This window comes from Plectropomus leopardus, chromosome 9 (genome assembly GCF_026936395.1).
Source record: "Plectropomus leopardus strain MGB_pleo_1.0 chromosome 9, ASM2693639v1, whole genome shotgun sequence".
In the NCBI taxonomy this organism is placed as follows: Eukaryota; Metazoa; Chordata; class Actinopteri; order Perciformes; family Serranidae; genus Plectropomus; species Plectropomus leopardus.
The window spans coordinates 6,892,836-6,910,573 of record NC_142184.1 but is presented as its reverse complement, the minus strand read 5'-3'; the positions used below and the strand labels follow the sequence as shown (position 1 = coordinate 6,910,573).

General features: G+C 39.7%; 1 protein-coding gene across 4 annotated transcripts in view; it reads right to left on the bottom strand.

Moving 5' to 3' along the window:
* The window catches only part of magi3a (membrane associated guanylate kinase, WW and PDZ domain containing 3a), a 170,504-nt gene that overhangs the window by 40,169 nt on the left and 112,597 nt on the right, over positions 1–17,738 (bottom strand). For all 4 annotated transcript variants that reach the window (XM_088081834.1, XM_088081835.1, XM_042491298.2 and 1 more), the window contains exon 4: positions 1,554–1,760. In XM_088081834.1, the coding sequence (XP_087937960.1) occupies positions 1,554–1,760 (207 nt within the window). The remainder of the gene's footprint in view (positions 1–1,553; positions 1,761–17,738) is intronic.

Here is a 17,738-nt window from a genome sequence, read left to right as displayed (position 1 = left end):
GTAGTGTGGAATGGCTGGACGACTAGGAAAGTGCTATACAAATGCAAAAAAATGTATCATTTTATGAACCAATTTCTTGCAATCTATAGGACATTTCTTACCAATTTGTTCATTGCTTTTTTCCCCACATTTTCAAAATAAATGTAAGTAATTTGCTCAGGTTTCAAAGGGTCAAATAGCTTGTGGAAAGCATCTGATTGCAGCACAAAAAATGATGTTGATCCAGATTTCCAAAGGATTAAGAATTACTGTTAACCTTTATAATTATATATACTTTTATCTAAATCACTGTAGCTGGTGGACTCAAAAAAATCTACCAGCCACTTATCATGATTATCATTGTTTTCTGAGTGAAGCAAATCTAGCGTCCTCTTGTGTATTTTACCAGACACTGACTGGTGTCATGGTGCTTATTTCCAACCCTTGTTATATTGTATTAAATTATACAGTCTGCATGTATTTCTTATAAGTGTTGAAATGTTTGTTTGTGTGTTCAATGAACGATATGCCAAAAAAGAGAACTTAGTGCATCCAGTACATACGTATACTGTGTGTGTAATTGAAAGAAAGTTCCTTATATTCAACACTGCATTCCCCCTGCAATGCTGAACAACAGCACAGAGCCTATTAAACTATGCTAATTGTGCTGCAAATATCTCAACATGATAGTTGGCTAGTTAGTCTCTAAAATCACAAAAATACACCCCATAACAAAATTGGCAATGTAATCCAGCGGGCATTGGTAATTAGCTGTTTTTGCAGGGTCTTTTTTTGTGCAGAGTGGTGCATTTGGCCAACACTCTGGAGTGGAAGAGCCATACAGCACCAGGCCAGGGTGTGTTTGAGACTGGTCACAGGCCCGTCATTGAAGCCATGACAGAGGGACAGGACAGCTGAGGGAGCCGGCTCCAGCTGGAGCGGCGAAGGGCCAGAAGCTGCTACTTTGTTCAGTTGGCTGGTTAAAGAGCAGCTGATGGTATGATAAGAGAAAACTATTTATTATGGAGTGTTATTATGTAACATGTTGGCCCATAGCTCTGACTGTTACCACTTTATTTTGTAGTGCTTTATAATAACACAGCAGTTAGAGGTTTCCTAACTACTTCCACAATGAGATGCATTCATCATTAGCTGCAACATGCTGTGATTTAGTTTGTGCCACGAGCCATGTGAGGATATCCTTGTGGGGGAATCAAACAAGGACAAAGTCTATCCTTCTAACCGAGAGATTGCTGCTATTGATCTCAGCCAGACTTTGACTACTTCTTGACATTGCAGGGCTGTGATTTAGTGCTGACCTTGCATGCAGAACAGCTAATCCTGACAATGTTTGTTTGGAGAAAAGAATGATAAGGAGGAGAGAAAAAAGGTCCTGCTGTTTTGCATTCTGAGAATAATATAATGAACGGCTGAAAAAAAACGACATGAAACCGAGTAAACAAAAAACTGCTGGGGTTTAAATTTGCGGAAAAGCGGTATGAAGCACAGCTGCATTATAACTAGCAGTTAGAAATGCAGGAACACAAAAATAAATAGACAATAGTGTTTCTCACCAGCCAGGCCGTTGACCATGGGAGGCCTCTCATCTTCCTCTTCCTCCTCTGGTGCGGCGCTGTCCTTTCTGTCCATCTTACTAACGGAGGTTGTGCGTTTTCGCTGGACCTCCGTGTCGAATTCCTCATCAAACAGGACCTGGTCCACCAAGTCTGGCTGCACTGGGCTCGGCTCTGCAGGAGGTTTAGGGGTCCCATAGTAGTTTCCTGGAATGAAGAGAGACAACAAAACACATTCATGAATATGATTTACTCAACATGTAGAGGCTTACTTTGATGTTTATTGCATAACCCTAACACACACCCTTCATTATTATAGACCTAACTTTAAAGGGACAGTTCATCCCGAAATCAAAAATACATATTTTTCCTCTTGCCTGCAGTGCCATTTATCAAGTGTGCCGAGTGTTTGAGATATTGGCTGTAGAGATGTCTGCCCTCCCTCCAATATAATGGAACTAGATGGCACTCAGCCTGTGGTGCTCAATGTACCAAAAAAATAAATAAATTTAAAACTCAACAGCAATGTTTCTTTGCAGAAATCATGACCTGGTTACACAAGCTAATCCACAGAACTTTTTGTGGGCAGTTTCGTGGAGCACCTTTATCCTTTTTCTACTCCCGCCAACTGAATCACCTCGATTACAGAAATATAGCTTGTGTCAGTAGGAGATGTAAACATTAATGGCGTCCTCCTTGGCTAGGCTATAATTTCTTTAGAGTGTGTGTGTCCCTTTATATCATTCTGTGTCCCCTCTATAAATTTGGAGGTTTGTTCGGGTCTGTGAATGCAACTCAGGCGGGGCTTTCAGGGTCTTGCTTTTTGCTCAGCAACCCTGTGACTTACAGGGTGGATAATGAATCTGTTCAGAGCTGAAAGATGAGAGGAGCAGCTGTTGCAGACTTTTAGACTCAGTAGAATATATGGTAAAGTTTCACTTAAAACGCACCTGACTTTCTGCCGCTCTGTCTGTGCCCACAGTATGCTCTGTGCTCCTTGAGGTGCAATGTAAAACTAAACGGTAAACATATTTCAACTGTGCACCAGTCATAGAAAAGTTATTGGTGGTGGCATATGTTTTCATCGTTTCAGGCCATCATGATTTAATTAATGTGTTGAGAAATCCTGGTTCCTACATGAAACTGCTCACAACAAGGTCTGTGGATTATCTTGAGTAATCGGGTCATGATTTCTGAAAAGAGACATTGCTACTGAATTTTTTAAAAGTATTTTTTGGCACTTTGAGCACCACAAGTCAGGTGACATCTAGTTCCATGATAATAAAGAGGAGGCAGACATCTCCACAGGTGACATTTCCAATTCTGCAACTCACACCAAAATAATGTAGATTGATTTGTAGCACTGCAGGTTAGAGGAAAAATATGTATTTTTTTGGGAGGGGGGGCACATCACAATAACCCTAAATCTACTTTTAATCTTTATCTTAAACTTAATGTCTAACGCCACAACAGCCCCTCATTGAAGTGAGAGGTAGGAAACTGTTGGACTGCCTTGCTTGGAGGATTTTTCTACTCCTCTGAGAACATTCGGTCCTGTTATGTTTGTATTTTTGTGTGGCAGCCTTTATGTCCAAGACAAATTTCCTTGGGGATGAATCTTGAATTGGAAGTACAGGAATACCAATATGCACACACACATAGTAGCAAAGCTTAAATACTGTAGGAGAGAATTGCAAATCTTTTCTTGGCTTCACAGTACACCACAAAAAAAAGGAAGTGGCACCTAAGCACCGCCGCAGCTGCAAAACCACTTTGTTGATACCAGATCAAGAAGAGACCATCTCACCTCAACTGTAACAGTTGCTTCAATTCCTTTAAAAGGCACCGGAGACTCTGGTTGTCAGCTACAAATCATATCTGGCAGAGCTGTGCTGGTTGGAATAAAACGAGGCCAAGCTTTTGCCGTCGTAACTCAGGTTTTGGATCAGTTTCCTGGATAAGGGAAAGTGTTTTTCCCCCCAAGTTTTGAAGCAAATTAGCCTTTTCTAATTCCCTGGATATCACTATCACTGTCACTAGTGACATAAACACCCCCCACCCCACACACACACACACACGCACACACACACACCACCACCCCCCAATAAAACAAAAACAAATCAACCTAAAAAAAGGAAACCACCTTTAAACACTGCTTAAAATTATAACAATTCTGTAAAATATTTTTAAATATATAATTGTGATATTTATAAATAAAAGTTCTTAGGAAGGCTTCCCTAGCTTTTTTTTAAATACTATTTTCCACTATCTACTATTTTCTTCCACTTGGTAGGGCAGATATTTTTTGCCAAGTTGCTCACTGCTTTTATTCCCATGTTTCTGAAAGATATCAAACCAATTTGCTCTGGGTTCAAGGGTTCAAATACTTGTGAAATGGCTCTGAAAGCACCACAAGAAAAATAACATCAATCCAGTTTTCAAAGGGTTAAACTGTTTGTACTGCATTTTTATGTTTCAAAACAACAGACCAAAGCCAAAAAGCCTGGATTCTTGTATTGTCATATTTACTGCTTCGTTCCCCGAGGAACTGTGACTACAGCGTTTATGCCAAGGTAGGTTCTCAAGCGCTCGATTGGCCCTTTAAGTCCATCAGCTTGCCTTTGCTGTCATGTCGGCGCCTAAGGCAGCAAACAGCCTTACACCAGAGAGCGAGCCTTCGTCTTTCCTCAACTATAGCAGAGGGGTGACCCACTTTACCACTCACTACCTTCTCTCCCACTGCAAGAGAATGAGGAACAACAGAGGAGGACGGAAACTTCAAAGCACCAGAGGTGAGAAAAATAGTTGGGAAGCTGTGGTACAAATATTGATTTCACTGGTTGTTTTCTGTCTCTGGGAAACCACAGTCCTCCGGTGTTTGTGTGGGATTGCAGCGTGGTTAAGACTGAGCTGTGTCTGAGTGGCTGAACATTGTATTGTAACAGTTAAACGGCACATCAGAGAGCGGACAGCTACTGTGACGAAGGAGTCCGCTGGGAGGAAGAGCGGGGAACGAGAATGGAACAAAGGAGGGAGGACTGGAGGCAGCAGGGGGAGAGAAAGAGACAGAGAGAGAGAAAGAGCACTTTCTTACAGACAGAAATTTTGTGACAATGGAATTAAGCGTCCACACAAAGCAAAATGAGGCAGAATCTTTTTCTTTTTCACTTTCACTCTGATTTAAATTAATATTTTCAAAAGCCTACTATTTGCCATATTCTGTTGGGGATGAACAGAATACAAGTAACTAATACCCCCTTTCAAAATTAGCGGTTTATGCAAGTTTTTTTAAATGCAGGTGAACCCGCTCATTATGTCCTTTTCCATCACAAGTAGAGCATAGGTGGGTACACGGCTCTGCAGCAGACGAGTATGCCTTTCTGTGTGTGTGTGTGTGTGTGTGTGCATTTTTTTACCTTAAACGTCACAGACAGGTCAGCAAAGGTACAGTAGAAAGTAGCTTGGACAGATGTCAGTGAAAACAGTGGTTACTTCTTTTTTTTATATTTTTTAAGTCTCACTTTCAAACTTGGTGCGGAGTAATTTGCATCTGAGTCTGAGTGACTGCTGCATAGTCATCTAACCCAGGCGTGAATGCCAATTGTACACTTTCCCATTACATTGAAAAGCCAGATGTTAGCGTGGTTTTCGTGCAGTGGTAAAGGCGCTTAAGTAACATATTTAAAATAAAAAATAGGACAAAGTGTATTATGTTACAGTTTAAATTGGCGGTATTTTGTATACGATTACTGTCTTTAAAAATAGATAACTTGTAGGGATTACTTTATTTTTGATTTAAAGGCTCTTACACCACATTTAATTACTTCAGCTTGATTGTATTGTTCTCTATTAAAATGCCCAAGATATCCTTAAGCGACGCAGCACTGCTGTTTTGACGTCTTTTACTGGTTGCCCTGTTTCTGTTAACTCCTGTCACCTGCTTTGAAAGCTTCACAACAGCCAAGGAACAGCTGATTCATTAAGTGGAAATGAGGAGCATCTACATGGAACCTCCTCATTTAAAGGGAAACTTTTCCGATTTTAAACCAGCATTGTATCATGGACAAAATGAGTATAAGAGAAAATTAAGAAACAGACCCGTCCTCTCTCTGTCTCTCTCTTGGACCGAAATCAAGTCAAACTGGAAAACAAGACAGTGTTGATCAAATATGAATCAAAATGATGTTACTGCACTGCCTAATTCTTGCTTAACATGTTGAGCATCATATTTTAGAGTCCTGTTTAAGTGTAATAGCGAGTCTGTGAACAGGACGTGGCCACTATGCTGCTTCCTGCACAGTGAAAACAGGCTGGAAAAAACAGGTGATCAAATATAAACCAAGATTCTGTTACTTACTTGCATATTTTTTTGCCTCAGAAACATGTTTTAGCTTATCGTTTGACTGTAATACAACAGCATTTGTTACCAGGCAGCTGCCATTGTGTCCAACGTTCCCGTTACGTCAGCCATCAGTGGGAGCGTTCATTAGACTGGTGCATTCTGGTAGTTTTAGGTTTTCTACCTCTTGAGCTGAAAAAAATGCCAAAGTCCTTTTCCTATGTTTTCTCTGGTCTAGCACCAATTTCATAAATGTTAGACAGCCTAATTTTATGTGAGAAAACTCTTTATATCAGTTAAATACTTCCTCTATCTGTTAAACTGCCACATTAAAAGTAAGACAAACAATATATGATAGAAATTGATTTGCCTAAAATGTAAATACAAAGTCACAATGGCTGTGAAATAACCATAACCATAACCAACATCACAACAACTTTATAGTTTCTTCATCAGCTGTAATTAAGACTTTACATGTCAACAATCAGCCCACTAACTAAAAGCACAATTTATCTCACACAACACATCATAATTGATTAAAGTAATTACATTAATCCGTGTTTTAATGCATGACGCGTTAATATTAGCACCTTATCGAAAACCGTTAAATCCTTTTCTAGATTCATAATTAAAAGGATGCTTACTGATGCAAATTGAGGGTTGAATTAGAAGTGTTAATTTGCAGTGTGCATTCTGAGGCTCACACAAAGGCACACGTAGCCTCTGTAAGTACCCATTATAGCGCAGGAGCCGGGAGACAGTGGCCACAATGAGGAACTGCACTGAGATGGATCGTGTTGTAATTATATGGCACTAATGAGCCACAGTCATTGATGAGGACGTACAACTTCATCAAGTGTGGATGTAAAATTATGCAGCCTGAAAAAAATAACTCAAAAGACTGCAGGATGGGCTGGAATTAAGTGAGTTGTCTCTTTGAGGGGTCGGGTCCTTTGGTGAAGTTTATTAATTGAGCAGTTTGTTTGAATCTCATGCGGCTCCTCATTTAGTTTTACTTCGTTATTTGAACAAAATGCGGTTTAATTTAGCATTTATATCCTGTGACTCTAGGGCACAGCTTTCTTAAGTTAGTCCTATCATTTTATTTAATGTATAATCGTATCGTAATATAGCAGTCACTAATTATCCACAGTTCAATTTAATAGAGTTTGAATGCTCAATCCTATTAATATTCTAATAGGAAAAAAAAACTCCTCCATCTTTCTTTTGATGTGACAACTGTATATGGTGTGTATTATCATATCAAAGATTTCAACTAGCTCCAGCATTACAATTAAGATTTAATTATTAAAAAAAGCCGGATCATGGGAAATGAAAATGGGCTAGATCAAACAGGTGGATATTTGTGTTTCTAATAGATAAATGATTTATTAATAAATAAATCAGTGAATCAACATCTAATGAATACCTGATTAAACAAAACTTAAGCTGTGACAGGCACAACAAATTAAAACAGTGAAAGAATAAAAACAGGCACTTGATTTAGCACATTCTAGCAGAAAAGGTGGTATAAAATTAGCCTTGAGAGACAAGAAATGCCTTATAAAGTTAAATAATAGTAGTTAAATAAATAATAATAGTTAAATTGAGCACTTAAATTCGCACTTACATTACTGCTGTTGTCTGGAAAAAGCCAAACTAAGAGACACCACCCAAATGACCTTTTGTATATCAGTTACTCACCCTGTTACATTGAATTTCTAATGAAAACTTTGTTTCTCGGATGCCTTCACGGTGAATGAAGATTCCAAAAACAGAGAACTGAATTGAAGTCACACAGCTCCACGTCTAAAAACAGCAAATCTATCTGAAAACATCTGTTTACGAACTGTCACACAACTCATGAAGTATAATTCAAGTCTGATTTATCCAGTTGTATGCTCAGTACTTCCCAAACAGACAGCGCTTTCTGTTGGTGAACTGAACGAAAATCGTTAAACTTAACTATGCTCTCTGCAAAGCCAGGTTTCATTGAAAAATACAGAAATGTTACCTCTCTGAACATGGGAGCTGCTGATCTACAACGGCCTAAGTTGGTAAGCAACTTTGTTTGTTCTGTTAGTTGGGTTTCTATCCAAATAAAGCACAAACTTTGGCACTGGCACTTATTCTCCAGTCAGATGCCACTGCAGAAGAAGAGGACATAACGAAATGACCTCATGACGAGATGAACGATGATGAGCACCCGTTAAACCTCAAATGAAAGAAAACAATGGATGTAGAATGATGTAGACATATTTTTGTGTGATAAAACAAGCTTCTTTTGAATTTCTGGGCATTCCCATGCAGGTTTATCAAATTCACGAATTAAAAATGAACATAAAATAGGAGGATGGAAACACAGATATTGCGTAACTCAAGGCAAAGTACCTCAGCAGCTCCTGTGTTCAGTGATGTAAAATTACTGTTTTTGACGGTGGACTCTGGCTTTAAAGAAGGCATAAATACGTTTCTCTTTCTGTTCAGCTCCCTCTCGGTCTGTTTGGAAAGTTTTGAGCAAACGACTGGATAACTTAAACTTGGATTATACTGCACGAGTTGAGTTTGTTAACAGATATTTAGATGTTGCTTTGCTGCTGTTAAATGCAGACCCCCTATGACTTCAATTTATCAGGAATTTTATCAGTTTTTGGTTTCTTCATTCACCATGGAGGGATGCAACATTGAGAAATACAAAGTTTTCTTCAGGAATTCAACATAACACAGGGTGAGTAATTGATAGGGAAACAATCATTTGTGGGATGAAGCTTTCCTTTAATGGATTTCAGCATTTGTGGTTCAGAATGAGGCATTTGTTTTTCAGTAAATCCCCCATTATTAGACTGGCAGAGGACAGAAAGCACTTTGCCCAGTTCATCATCTAAATTTACAGTAGTTATACGACTGCCATCGTATAATAGCTCATCCACTGACGCGAAGGCAGCTGCTGCGCTTTCCCCTCACGTTTGATGCCAGAGTGAGAAAAAAAAACAATCTAACCTGTCTGTGGTCCTGATGTATAATTCTGCCTCATTAACAAATGTCCAGTGTCTCATTATCAAGACAAAGACGTTTCCTATTGGGATGCCAGGACACATTGTAAAAATCATTTGAATAGGACGTCTGGTCACCCTTCGACAACCCTGTCTATGTCTGAGTGACCACCTCAAATCTTCCTCCTTAATTACTGCCTCACATTAATGGGGAAAAAAAGGAAAAGCCTGGGAGCCAGCATGCAAACTGCTCCCCATGACCGTGTGTGTGTGACAGAAACACACACCTGTTGATGCAGGCGCTGAATCAACATACTGCGTTCTAGTATAAAGGCAACAATGAGAAAGAAATAGAGTAAAAATAATTAGTTTAATATCTAAGAAAGAGTCGTTCTGCCCACAAGCAGATCAAATTTCTGACCTTGGGATTTTACAATACGCTGTTCTGCAGGTCGCCCACTCACCAACACTTCAGCTGCACGAGCATTTATATAAACACGTTCACAAAATCTATACTTTCTACTGTAGTGTACAGCAGTTACAGTAAATGTAGACTCACTAGAAGAATATAGTAAGTAAATTAGGTTCAATCGCATCTAAATTTGGTGGTAACGTTTGAGTTGTTAGAGGAAAGGTTTGTCTTTAAGAGAAGAAAAGGACAGCGGATAAAAATATTACAGCTCATCACACTGTAAAATTCAACATTTCTGGTCATCAACAGCTTATGTAATTTCAATCTTGCTCCGCTTTAGTCACGCTGTGGCAAAATGACAAGTAGCGGTCGTGTTGAAGGTAACAGCAGCAGAAACAGTGTGCGCAGAGGGCCGATAATTTCGACATAGTGTGATTACATTAAAGCTCTTTTTGCAGCTTTCTGAGAGTGGTGGGTGGACAGTGCAAAGCAAAGCCATTTTCATTTTAACAGCCCGGGCCAACACTTGCTTGGCACTGTCAGTGAATTACACAGCCATTCACTCATGTTACACATGCACGGCTGTGTTTGCTGCCAGTAAAAAGTAGTTTTCATGTCAAAGGGAGCATTTTTTTTTTAAAAAAAACTTACTTCCCGTTAAAAGGCTGCTTTGCCCGCAGAGACCCAAGAGCTGAAATATGCACCACGGAGGCCATGTGTGTGTATTAGTGAGAAAGAATGTGAGTGTGTGTGCATGTGTGTATTGGTCACATCATTTGTTTTAGACAGCAGCTGCCAGCATATCTCATTTCCACCTCGTGAGAATCTGAATACAATGTAAGTGCAACTATAATCAGAGTCGCATCTGCAGGGAGACACACACACCCTCTGTATATCTCACAAAACCCCTCGGAAAAACTTTCATTATGAGCTGTGATCGAAACGCTAGAGAGCAAAGATTCATGCAGTCATGGTCATTTGGCGAGGTGAAATGGTTTCATGTTTTGAAGTTAGGGATACAGGTATTGACCAAAATAACTCAGTACCAGAGTATCAAAACTTCTCTAGTCAAATGATTCCTGCATTTGATACTTTTTTGTACCCAGATCAAGAAAAAAACACTATTTGCATAGCCTCATTTCCACTGTACAAAAAAACCTATTAACACCCACTAACATCTGGCTTCTTAATACAGTGAGGATGCGTATGATCAGCATTCACAGCCAGGTCAAATGACTGTTGTGTAAAACAGGTTTTTTATCGCTTCTGGCTCTGATGGGCATTGAAAACAACACCTGGGAGAATGCGGTAATTTCAGCTCCTTAACCAGCAAGATGCAATGCAATTGAAAAACCCACCTGCACGCACTAATTTTGGTGGGAAAGGGGTAAATGATTTTGGTTGCAGCCAGTAACCTCAGCATTTGTTTAAAATAATACCACGCTTGGGTGGATTGATGCCTCCTGGGCGCAGGCTCAGACTGGCTCAGTTACTAACTTAGCATTACTTATCAATGGGTTACGACATTTATGCTGGTAAAGAAGTCCCAGAAGTCCTAAAAAACTTAAGAAATAGCATAAAAATGGACATTTAAGAAGTCACAAGAAAGAAAATATCATGATACATGTTCAGTTATTGTTTATCTCCTCAGTTTATCCATTGGACTGACAACGCGTCCAAGCCCAGGGGCCCTTTGTCTCATACTCTGTCCGTGACGTGTGATTGCCCCACTGCAACCCACACAGTCTGTGGTGTGTTGAAGTCGATTGTGTGCGTATTTGACAGAGTTGGCTGTTCATTGTGTCGAGAGTCCACCATAATGTTTCAGAGTATGGCTCTACTACACAACTGTGTAGGACTCGATATTGAATTCAGTGCTTTTAAGGGCAGTACTACAGAGTACTGATTCACATTGAATCTATTGATGCCAAATTTCAGTACCTGAGAGCGCATCTGGGTGAGAGCGACAGGTTTACACTAGAGGTGGGAGTTCCTCGAATCTGGGAAGCCAGCCATGGAGCTTCAACAGCTTCCAGCGAGCCAAAACTATCACTGCAGCACCAAAATCCTGCAATAGTTTCTGCATCTGCTCTATTTTCTCAACTTTATAATTTTAGTAATTGCTTAGTTTCAGACACACACATGCACGCACAAACACAAACAGGTAGACAGACAGAGACAGCGGATTAGCTCTATGTGTGATTAGAAGAGAGCAGAGGAGCAGAACTGCTTTTTAATGTACTTTGTCACCCCTGCAGCTTGCTCATAAACTACATTGTTGTCAGAAAAATTTAACTCTTAAAACAAAGTACTGTTGGGTACCAGTACTCGTTACGGTACCCAATTCCAGTGACTGTAGCGCGTACCGGTTTAAATACGAACAGTTCCCAACCTTAGCTATACTAGACACCTGTGGCATCTGGCGGCATTTTATGCAACTTCTATTCGCATGATCGTATAGAATGAAGTACAAAAAAAAATATCACATGAAGTATTCTATTAGTATCTGTGTCACTTTAAGGTAATACAGGCAATAATCAATCAATTAGTTTTCAACTGTTAAATTAATCACCAACTAATCTGATAATCGATTAAAATTTTTAAGTAATTTTTCAAGGCAAAAAATTAAAATTCTCTGATTCCAGCTTCTTAAATTTGAATATTTTTTTGGTTTCTCTACTCCTCTATGACAGTAAACTAAACTAAATCTTTGGGTTGTGACTAAAACAAGACATTGAGGATGTCATATCCGGCTTTAGGGAAATATTAATCAATGTCTGTCACTATTTTTGGACATTCTGTAGAACAAACAACTAATCAATTAATCAAGAGAATAATAAACAGATAAATCAACTATGAAAATACCTACCCTTTGCGGAGGGCTGCAGCTAACAATTTTTGGTACCAGTGTTGTAATTGAAAAAAAAAGAATAATTGACAATCAAAATAATTAAAATAAAAAGGGTACTGTTATTGGTACCGGTATCATAATTTTAAATGATTCTCAGCTTTATTTAAGAGAAATGGGAAATTGGGAGGTACTCTTCATGTTGTGGAAGTTCCTAGAAAACCTCTCAAGGGTTTACACTCTGGCTCAGTCTTCAGCAGCCCCCCACCCCAACTCTGTGTTTATCCCTCTGCCTCTTTGAACCTGCCAGCCACAGTCACAGACCCTCATTAATCATTGAGGATGGGCTTCCACTCTCTCGGGCAGCGCCCTGGCTGCCCAGGCCTCATCAGTGACTGCCAGTGCCCCAGGCGGGTGAAGCCCATCTTGTGCTCCAGCCTTGGCACCGAGCTCCGGCCCTGTTTGGCATGGATGCCCACGCTCCGCGAGCCAACCTTGTCAACCCCGCATTCCTCTGCTCCCCGCACTTGTGTGTGTGCGGCGCATAGTTTCACAATCCACCATTGGATGACCTGCCTCTCATACATAAACTCTCGCTCCATGTTTATCTCCTCAGTCTGTGCACCCTTCCTCTCTGTACTTTTATCCTTATTTTTTTCTTATTTAGCTGCTCTCATCCAACCTAATCCCTCTCTCTTTATCCCTCCATCTTTTGTTCTTCCTCTTCCCGTTTCAGCTTTTTTTTATTCTCTTATTTTATTTGGATGTGCGCTGTAACAACACTAATCCGACTCCTATGATATCAGCAGTGCAGTCCTAAGAGCGGAGGTACTTCTTAATCTTTCAAGCCTCCGATTTACCGGTTCCTACGAGTGGGCAGCTGTTGCTAGCGCAGCACCTTTACACCCTCCCTCCTCTGTGACTTCTGTCCCGCTGCCCTGTTTCTATCTAATCCACAGCCATGCCGCTCTGCCTCAGAACTTCACAAAGCCTATTATACCAAAAACGACCCTATTATAAAATGGTTGTAGGCAGTGTGGTTCAGCAAAACGAGGGGACAGTAAATGGTAATTTCTTTTTCAGTGAAGTTCATGATTGTCAAGGGGACTGGGCTACATTTTGTATTGCACAAACAGAGGGGATTTCATCGTTATCCCCTGTCTGAGTGGCTCCGAGCAGGTCCAAAACTACAGACTGTAAGGCTCAATCCCAGCACACCTCTTATACCTACCATTGAGCCCTAACCCCTCTGCTTTGTGCCCTCACATTTAGGGGTAGGGTGTCCAGATTCTTGTTGGGATAGAGGGGTAGGGCGAGCTGTTAGGACTACATGGCCCTCCAAACGGAGGCTTTTTAGAGGCAAACCCCCAGCAGAGTGATGGGAGAGATGCAACAAAGAAAACCCACTGTTACTGTTAAATCATTAATGCTGCCACACACAATAAACAATAAAGCTAGCTGGAAGACCCATAAATCAATTTTCTTTGTTAATAAATGTTAACAAATTACGTTAACCATTGTTTTATTTTAGTTTATTGTTGTATCAGTGTATTATGCATCTTTTCTATCTATATCTATATCTATATCTTAGTCTACAGAGCACAGCTAGTAGCCTGGTAGAGAAGCAGTGTTCTTTTTATACTAAATACTTGTTAAGTGATTAATAGCGTGAAACTTAAATTTTGAATGAATCATGGGCATCCATGCTTTAGTATCTCCATCAGATAAATAGCAAATTAGGGTTTCAAAATCTATGTGTGGCAGTAGGTGAGAGGAAATGGTGAGGTAGGCGAGGTTAATTCAGAAGCCTTTGCAAAAATTTAAATTACTTTTTTAAAGCTAAGCAGCAGTTTCTGGGGATTGAGTTGCAGGGCGGAGATTTAATCAATCTGTTTATGGTCGGAGTGATTGGAGCTGATCAGATCAGATTGATGGATTAGAGGAGTAGCTGCTGTAACACGGGCGGTGTCAGTTGATAATGCGGACAGACGTAACGTGTTGCGGTTGTACAACATGTCGCTGTAACGTAAGGAGCTGGAAGGTCTGTATAGGGTTGGTGGGTGTGGTGGTTGATGGGTGCAACAAACCCCAGACCTTCACCTGGGATTTCAGTGTTTGTTTCTTATATGAATGCAGAGTAATAAAGTGTAATATGTAGATGTGATAGTCCACTGAAAAAGCAGCGATATGTGATGACTTGGAATGAGAAAGTGTTGCTTGTCTTTGACTAAAGCCCTTTTTCTTTGTCTCAGCCTTTAATGATTTATCCACGGTGTGTGATTCTGTACTGTTTATATTTCCCCTGCATCCTTGCAGTAAGCCATTTTCACTCACCCATGATGCTTTAACATATAATCAAGGTAATGATTCCCACGCCAGTCTTCTTGTAAACACAGACAGTGCAGGTTTGCAACATAATGGACTTCAACTACTACTGTAAAAGCACAACAGTAAAAAGGCTGCTGATCTGTAACCACCTTCTATTACACAACCAGGAAAGAAAAGCTTGTGATAAAATGCCATATCGGACAAATAAATGTTGCAATGTCAGCATACCTTGGGGAACAATAAGACATAACAGTTACATCTTTATATCACATTTCGTGCCAACTCCACCGTTGCCAACTCTGAGTCTCAGCAGAAAGAGACACCTGCTTTCCTTGAATTTTGCTTGTCCATTTCAGCTCCCTGTCTCTGTCATGAATGATTCATACCCCTGGCTTTTCTGTACCGACCACAGTGCGGGGTAGAAAATTGGATATGCCCTAATTCACATACATGCTCACGCTCTGGCACACGCACGCAAATCTAATTCTCGGGAGTTTCGGCAAGGCAACAAGTATTACTCACACCCTGACACTTTCATCATTCTGTAAAACAAAAAACTGGCAAACCAATCTCTCTTTGTTTTTGTGCTGTTTTAAAGTTCCCCATCCACTTCAGCAACGGCTGAGTCAACTTCGCCGCTAAGACCTGCTTGGAATGCAGAGAGAGAGACTGTTGGGAGTTGGAAATGTAATGGATTAATGCTGAGGAGCGATCTCATAAACACACACAATTTGCCTCTTTTATGCTTGGTTAAGTATTTTCATAATATTGGACTTCTGAAATAACTTTCTATTATTGGTGAGTGATATGACAACCAGTCTGTGAAGCAGTCATTGTCTCCGATATTGGCTCCAGCAGAGCAGTGGGAGTGAGTGTCACTCTTGGTTACAGATTAACCGGGGATATTTCCAGCCCCTGTTGTTCTCCGGGCTGAAGGATTAGTCACAGCAGTGAAACATGGCGGCCCAGGTTGATGTTTCCATTAAATCAGCTACAAATGCAGTGAGGCAGGTATAATCAACCTGCTTTGCTTGGGGGCCACTTCTGCAAAATAACAGGGGGCCAGGGGCCAGTCGCAGCAGCCCCATATATGTTGTAAAGTTTTTGGACATTTGGCAAATTTAGGACATTTCTAGGATTTTAGAACATTTCTAAGATATTAGCATGTTTCTACGATTTAACGGCATTTCTCAGATTTTAGGACATTTCTAGGATTTTAGGACATATGGGACCTTTTAATGATTTAAGGACATTTCTAGAAATTTAGGACATTAGGGGCTTAGCTAGGATCTTTGTCAGGGGGGTGCAGGGATCACCCGATGGCACTTTTTTTTGTTAAAAAAAAACAACAACTCTATTTTGATGCTGTTTTATGCACTCTGGAACATTATTTATACTAAAAGTACAAACATAATTCCTATTGGGAATCTCTTTCACTTTATTGTGAAATAAAAAAACGGCTGGGGGGCCAGATTTGGCCTGCAGGCCTTAAGTTAAGTATCACTTCAGTAAAGCCTCATTCAGATAGAAAAACGTCATGTGCACTGGAGAAAGCAAGGCATGTTAGAAGAGAAGGGGAGCAAGATGAATCATGACATGGGAATGGAGTGCGGTTTTCCCCGAGTCCTTTAAACTCAAAGTTCAGTTCAGTTCAGATTTTGTCCCACAAGAGGAAAATTCTTTTTGCAGCGAGGCAGCATGGAAACAATAAAACAGAGGACATAAAAAGAGTGAACACTATACCCACAGAACAAAATTAAGAGCCCATGTCATAAAAAACTGCAACAAATGAATAAAACTAAGGACATAAAAGATAAGATAGTGTTTGGCTACACTAAGAGGCAGTTTATGATATCATTAAATTAGGTGCATTTATAGCATATAATTCAATAAAGTTGTATTCTATTATACCTTTGTACCTTGGATCAAAGGGGAATGATGTAAAATTCATTAAGATCCAGGCAGCATCTCCACAGAAGTTAAACTATTACTCATTTCATTTAGTATGTTTTAAATCACAATAGTATTCTTTTTTTTTTTTTGTGATCAATTTTTTATTGGTTTTTCCATTTAGTTTAAAACAAAACAAACAAACAAACAGATGTGGCAAGCAAGAATTAGACTATAAAGGCAACAGTAACAAAGGAAATATAATGGTAGTGTAGCCCATTATGCAATAGTATTCTTGATAAAATTCCTACCTAGTTATCTTCTCTTTTAAATTTCAAACACGAAAATTACAGTCTCTATCTCACATGGTGACCCTGAATGAATTTAAAACTAAATTGAACTCTCTGTGTGCAAATGTTTTATCTGATCATTTTATTTAAAAGGAGCAGTGTGAAGCATTTAGTGGTATCTAGTGTTAAGGACTGCAGATTTCAACCAGCTGAAACTTCTCCCATAAAGTAAATTAAAAACACCAAATAAAGCAGCTTCATGTTAAAAATCTGTTTTTCAGACTGCTATCTGCTATTAAGTACTTTTTCTCTGATAATTCACAGAGTTTTATACACATTCATTTATTTGTGGCTGCCCATGAAGATTAAAACATCTGCCGCCACTTATAGAATATATGTTTTTGGACCTGGACTGATCATTAAAAGCACTACTGGAATATATCCTGTTCAGTTATTTATTCACCACACTCTCGGAGCACAGAGCGTACTCTGGGCACAGATGGAGCAGTAGAACATCAGGCACATTAAAAGTGAAACTTAACCGTTCTTTCTGCTGGGTCTAGAAACGTGCATTTACGCGCAGCACCTGCTGCTCATCAGTCAATCTGATCTGATCAGCTGTGAACAGATCAATAATTAATTAGCAATTATCCACCCCCGATTGATAAACTGCTAAGGAAAAAAATAACTCTTGGAGCTCCGCCTGTGTTGTGTTCACAGACCCCCATAAACCTCAGTATTTACAGAGGTGACACAGAATGATATGAAGGACACATACGTGTATAAAATAAATAAATTAAAAAATAAAGTTTGCTTCACTATCTCTCCCAAACCCACTCCCTATGTAGATATAAACAGTTCATTCTAAGGTAATGAAAATATGATAATTCTAATTTTCAAGTGATTATACACTAAAGAAAACATACTTATTGTAATATAATCCATTTCTGCTAATATATCCCCCTAATTCCTACACACGAGCCCTTAAAATCTATGTGCTTTTATGTTAATTGTTTAAACTCTGGTGTTGCTGCTATTCGTGGCCAAGTCTCCCTTGTAAAAAGAGATCATGAAAAACCCGGTTA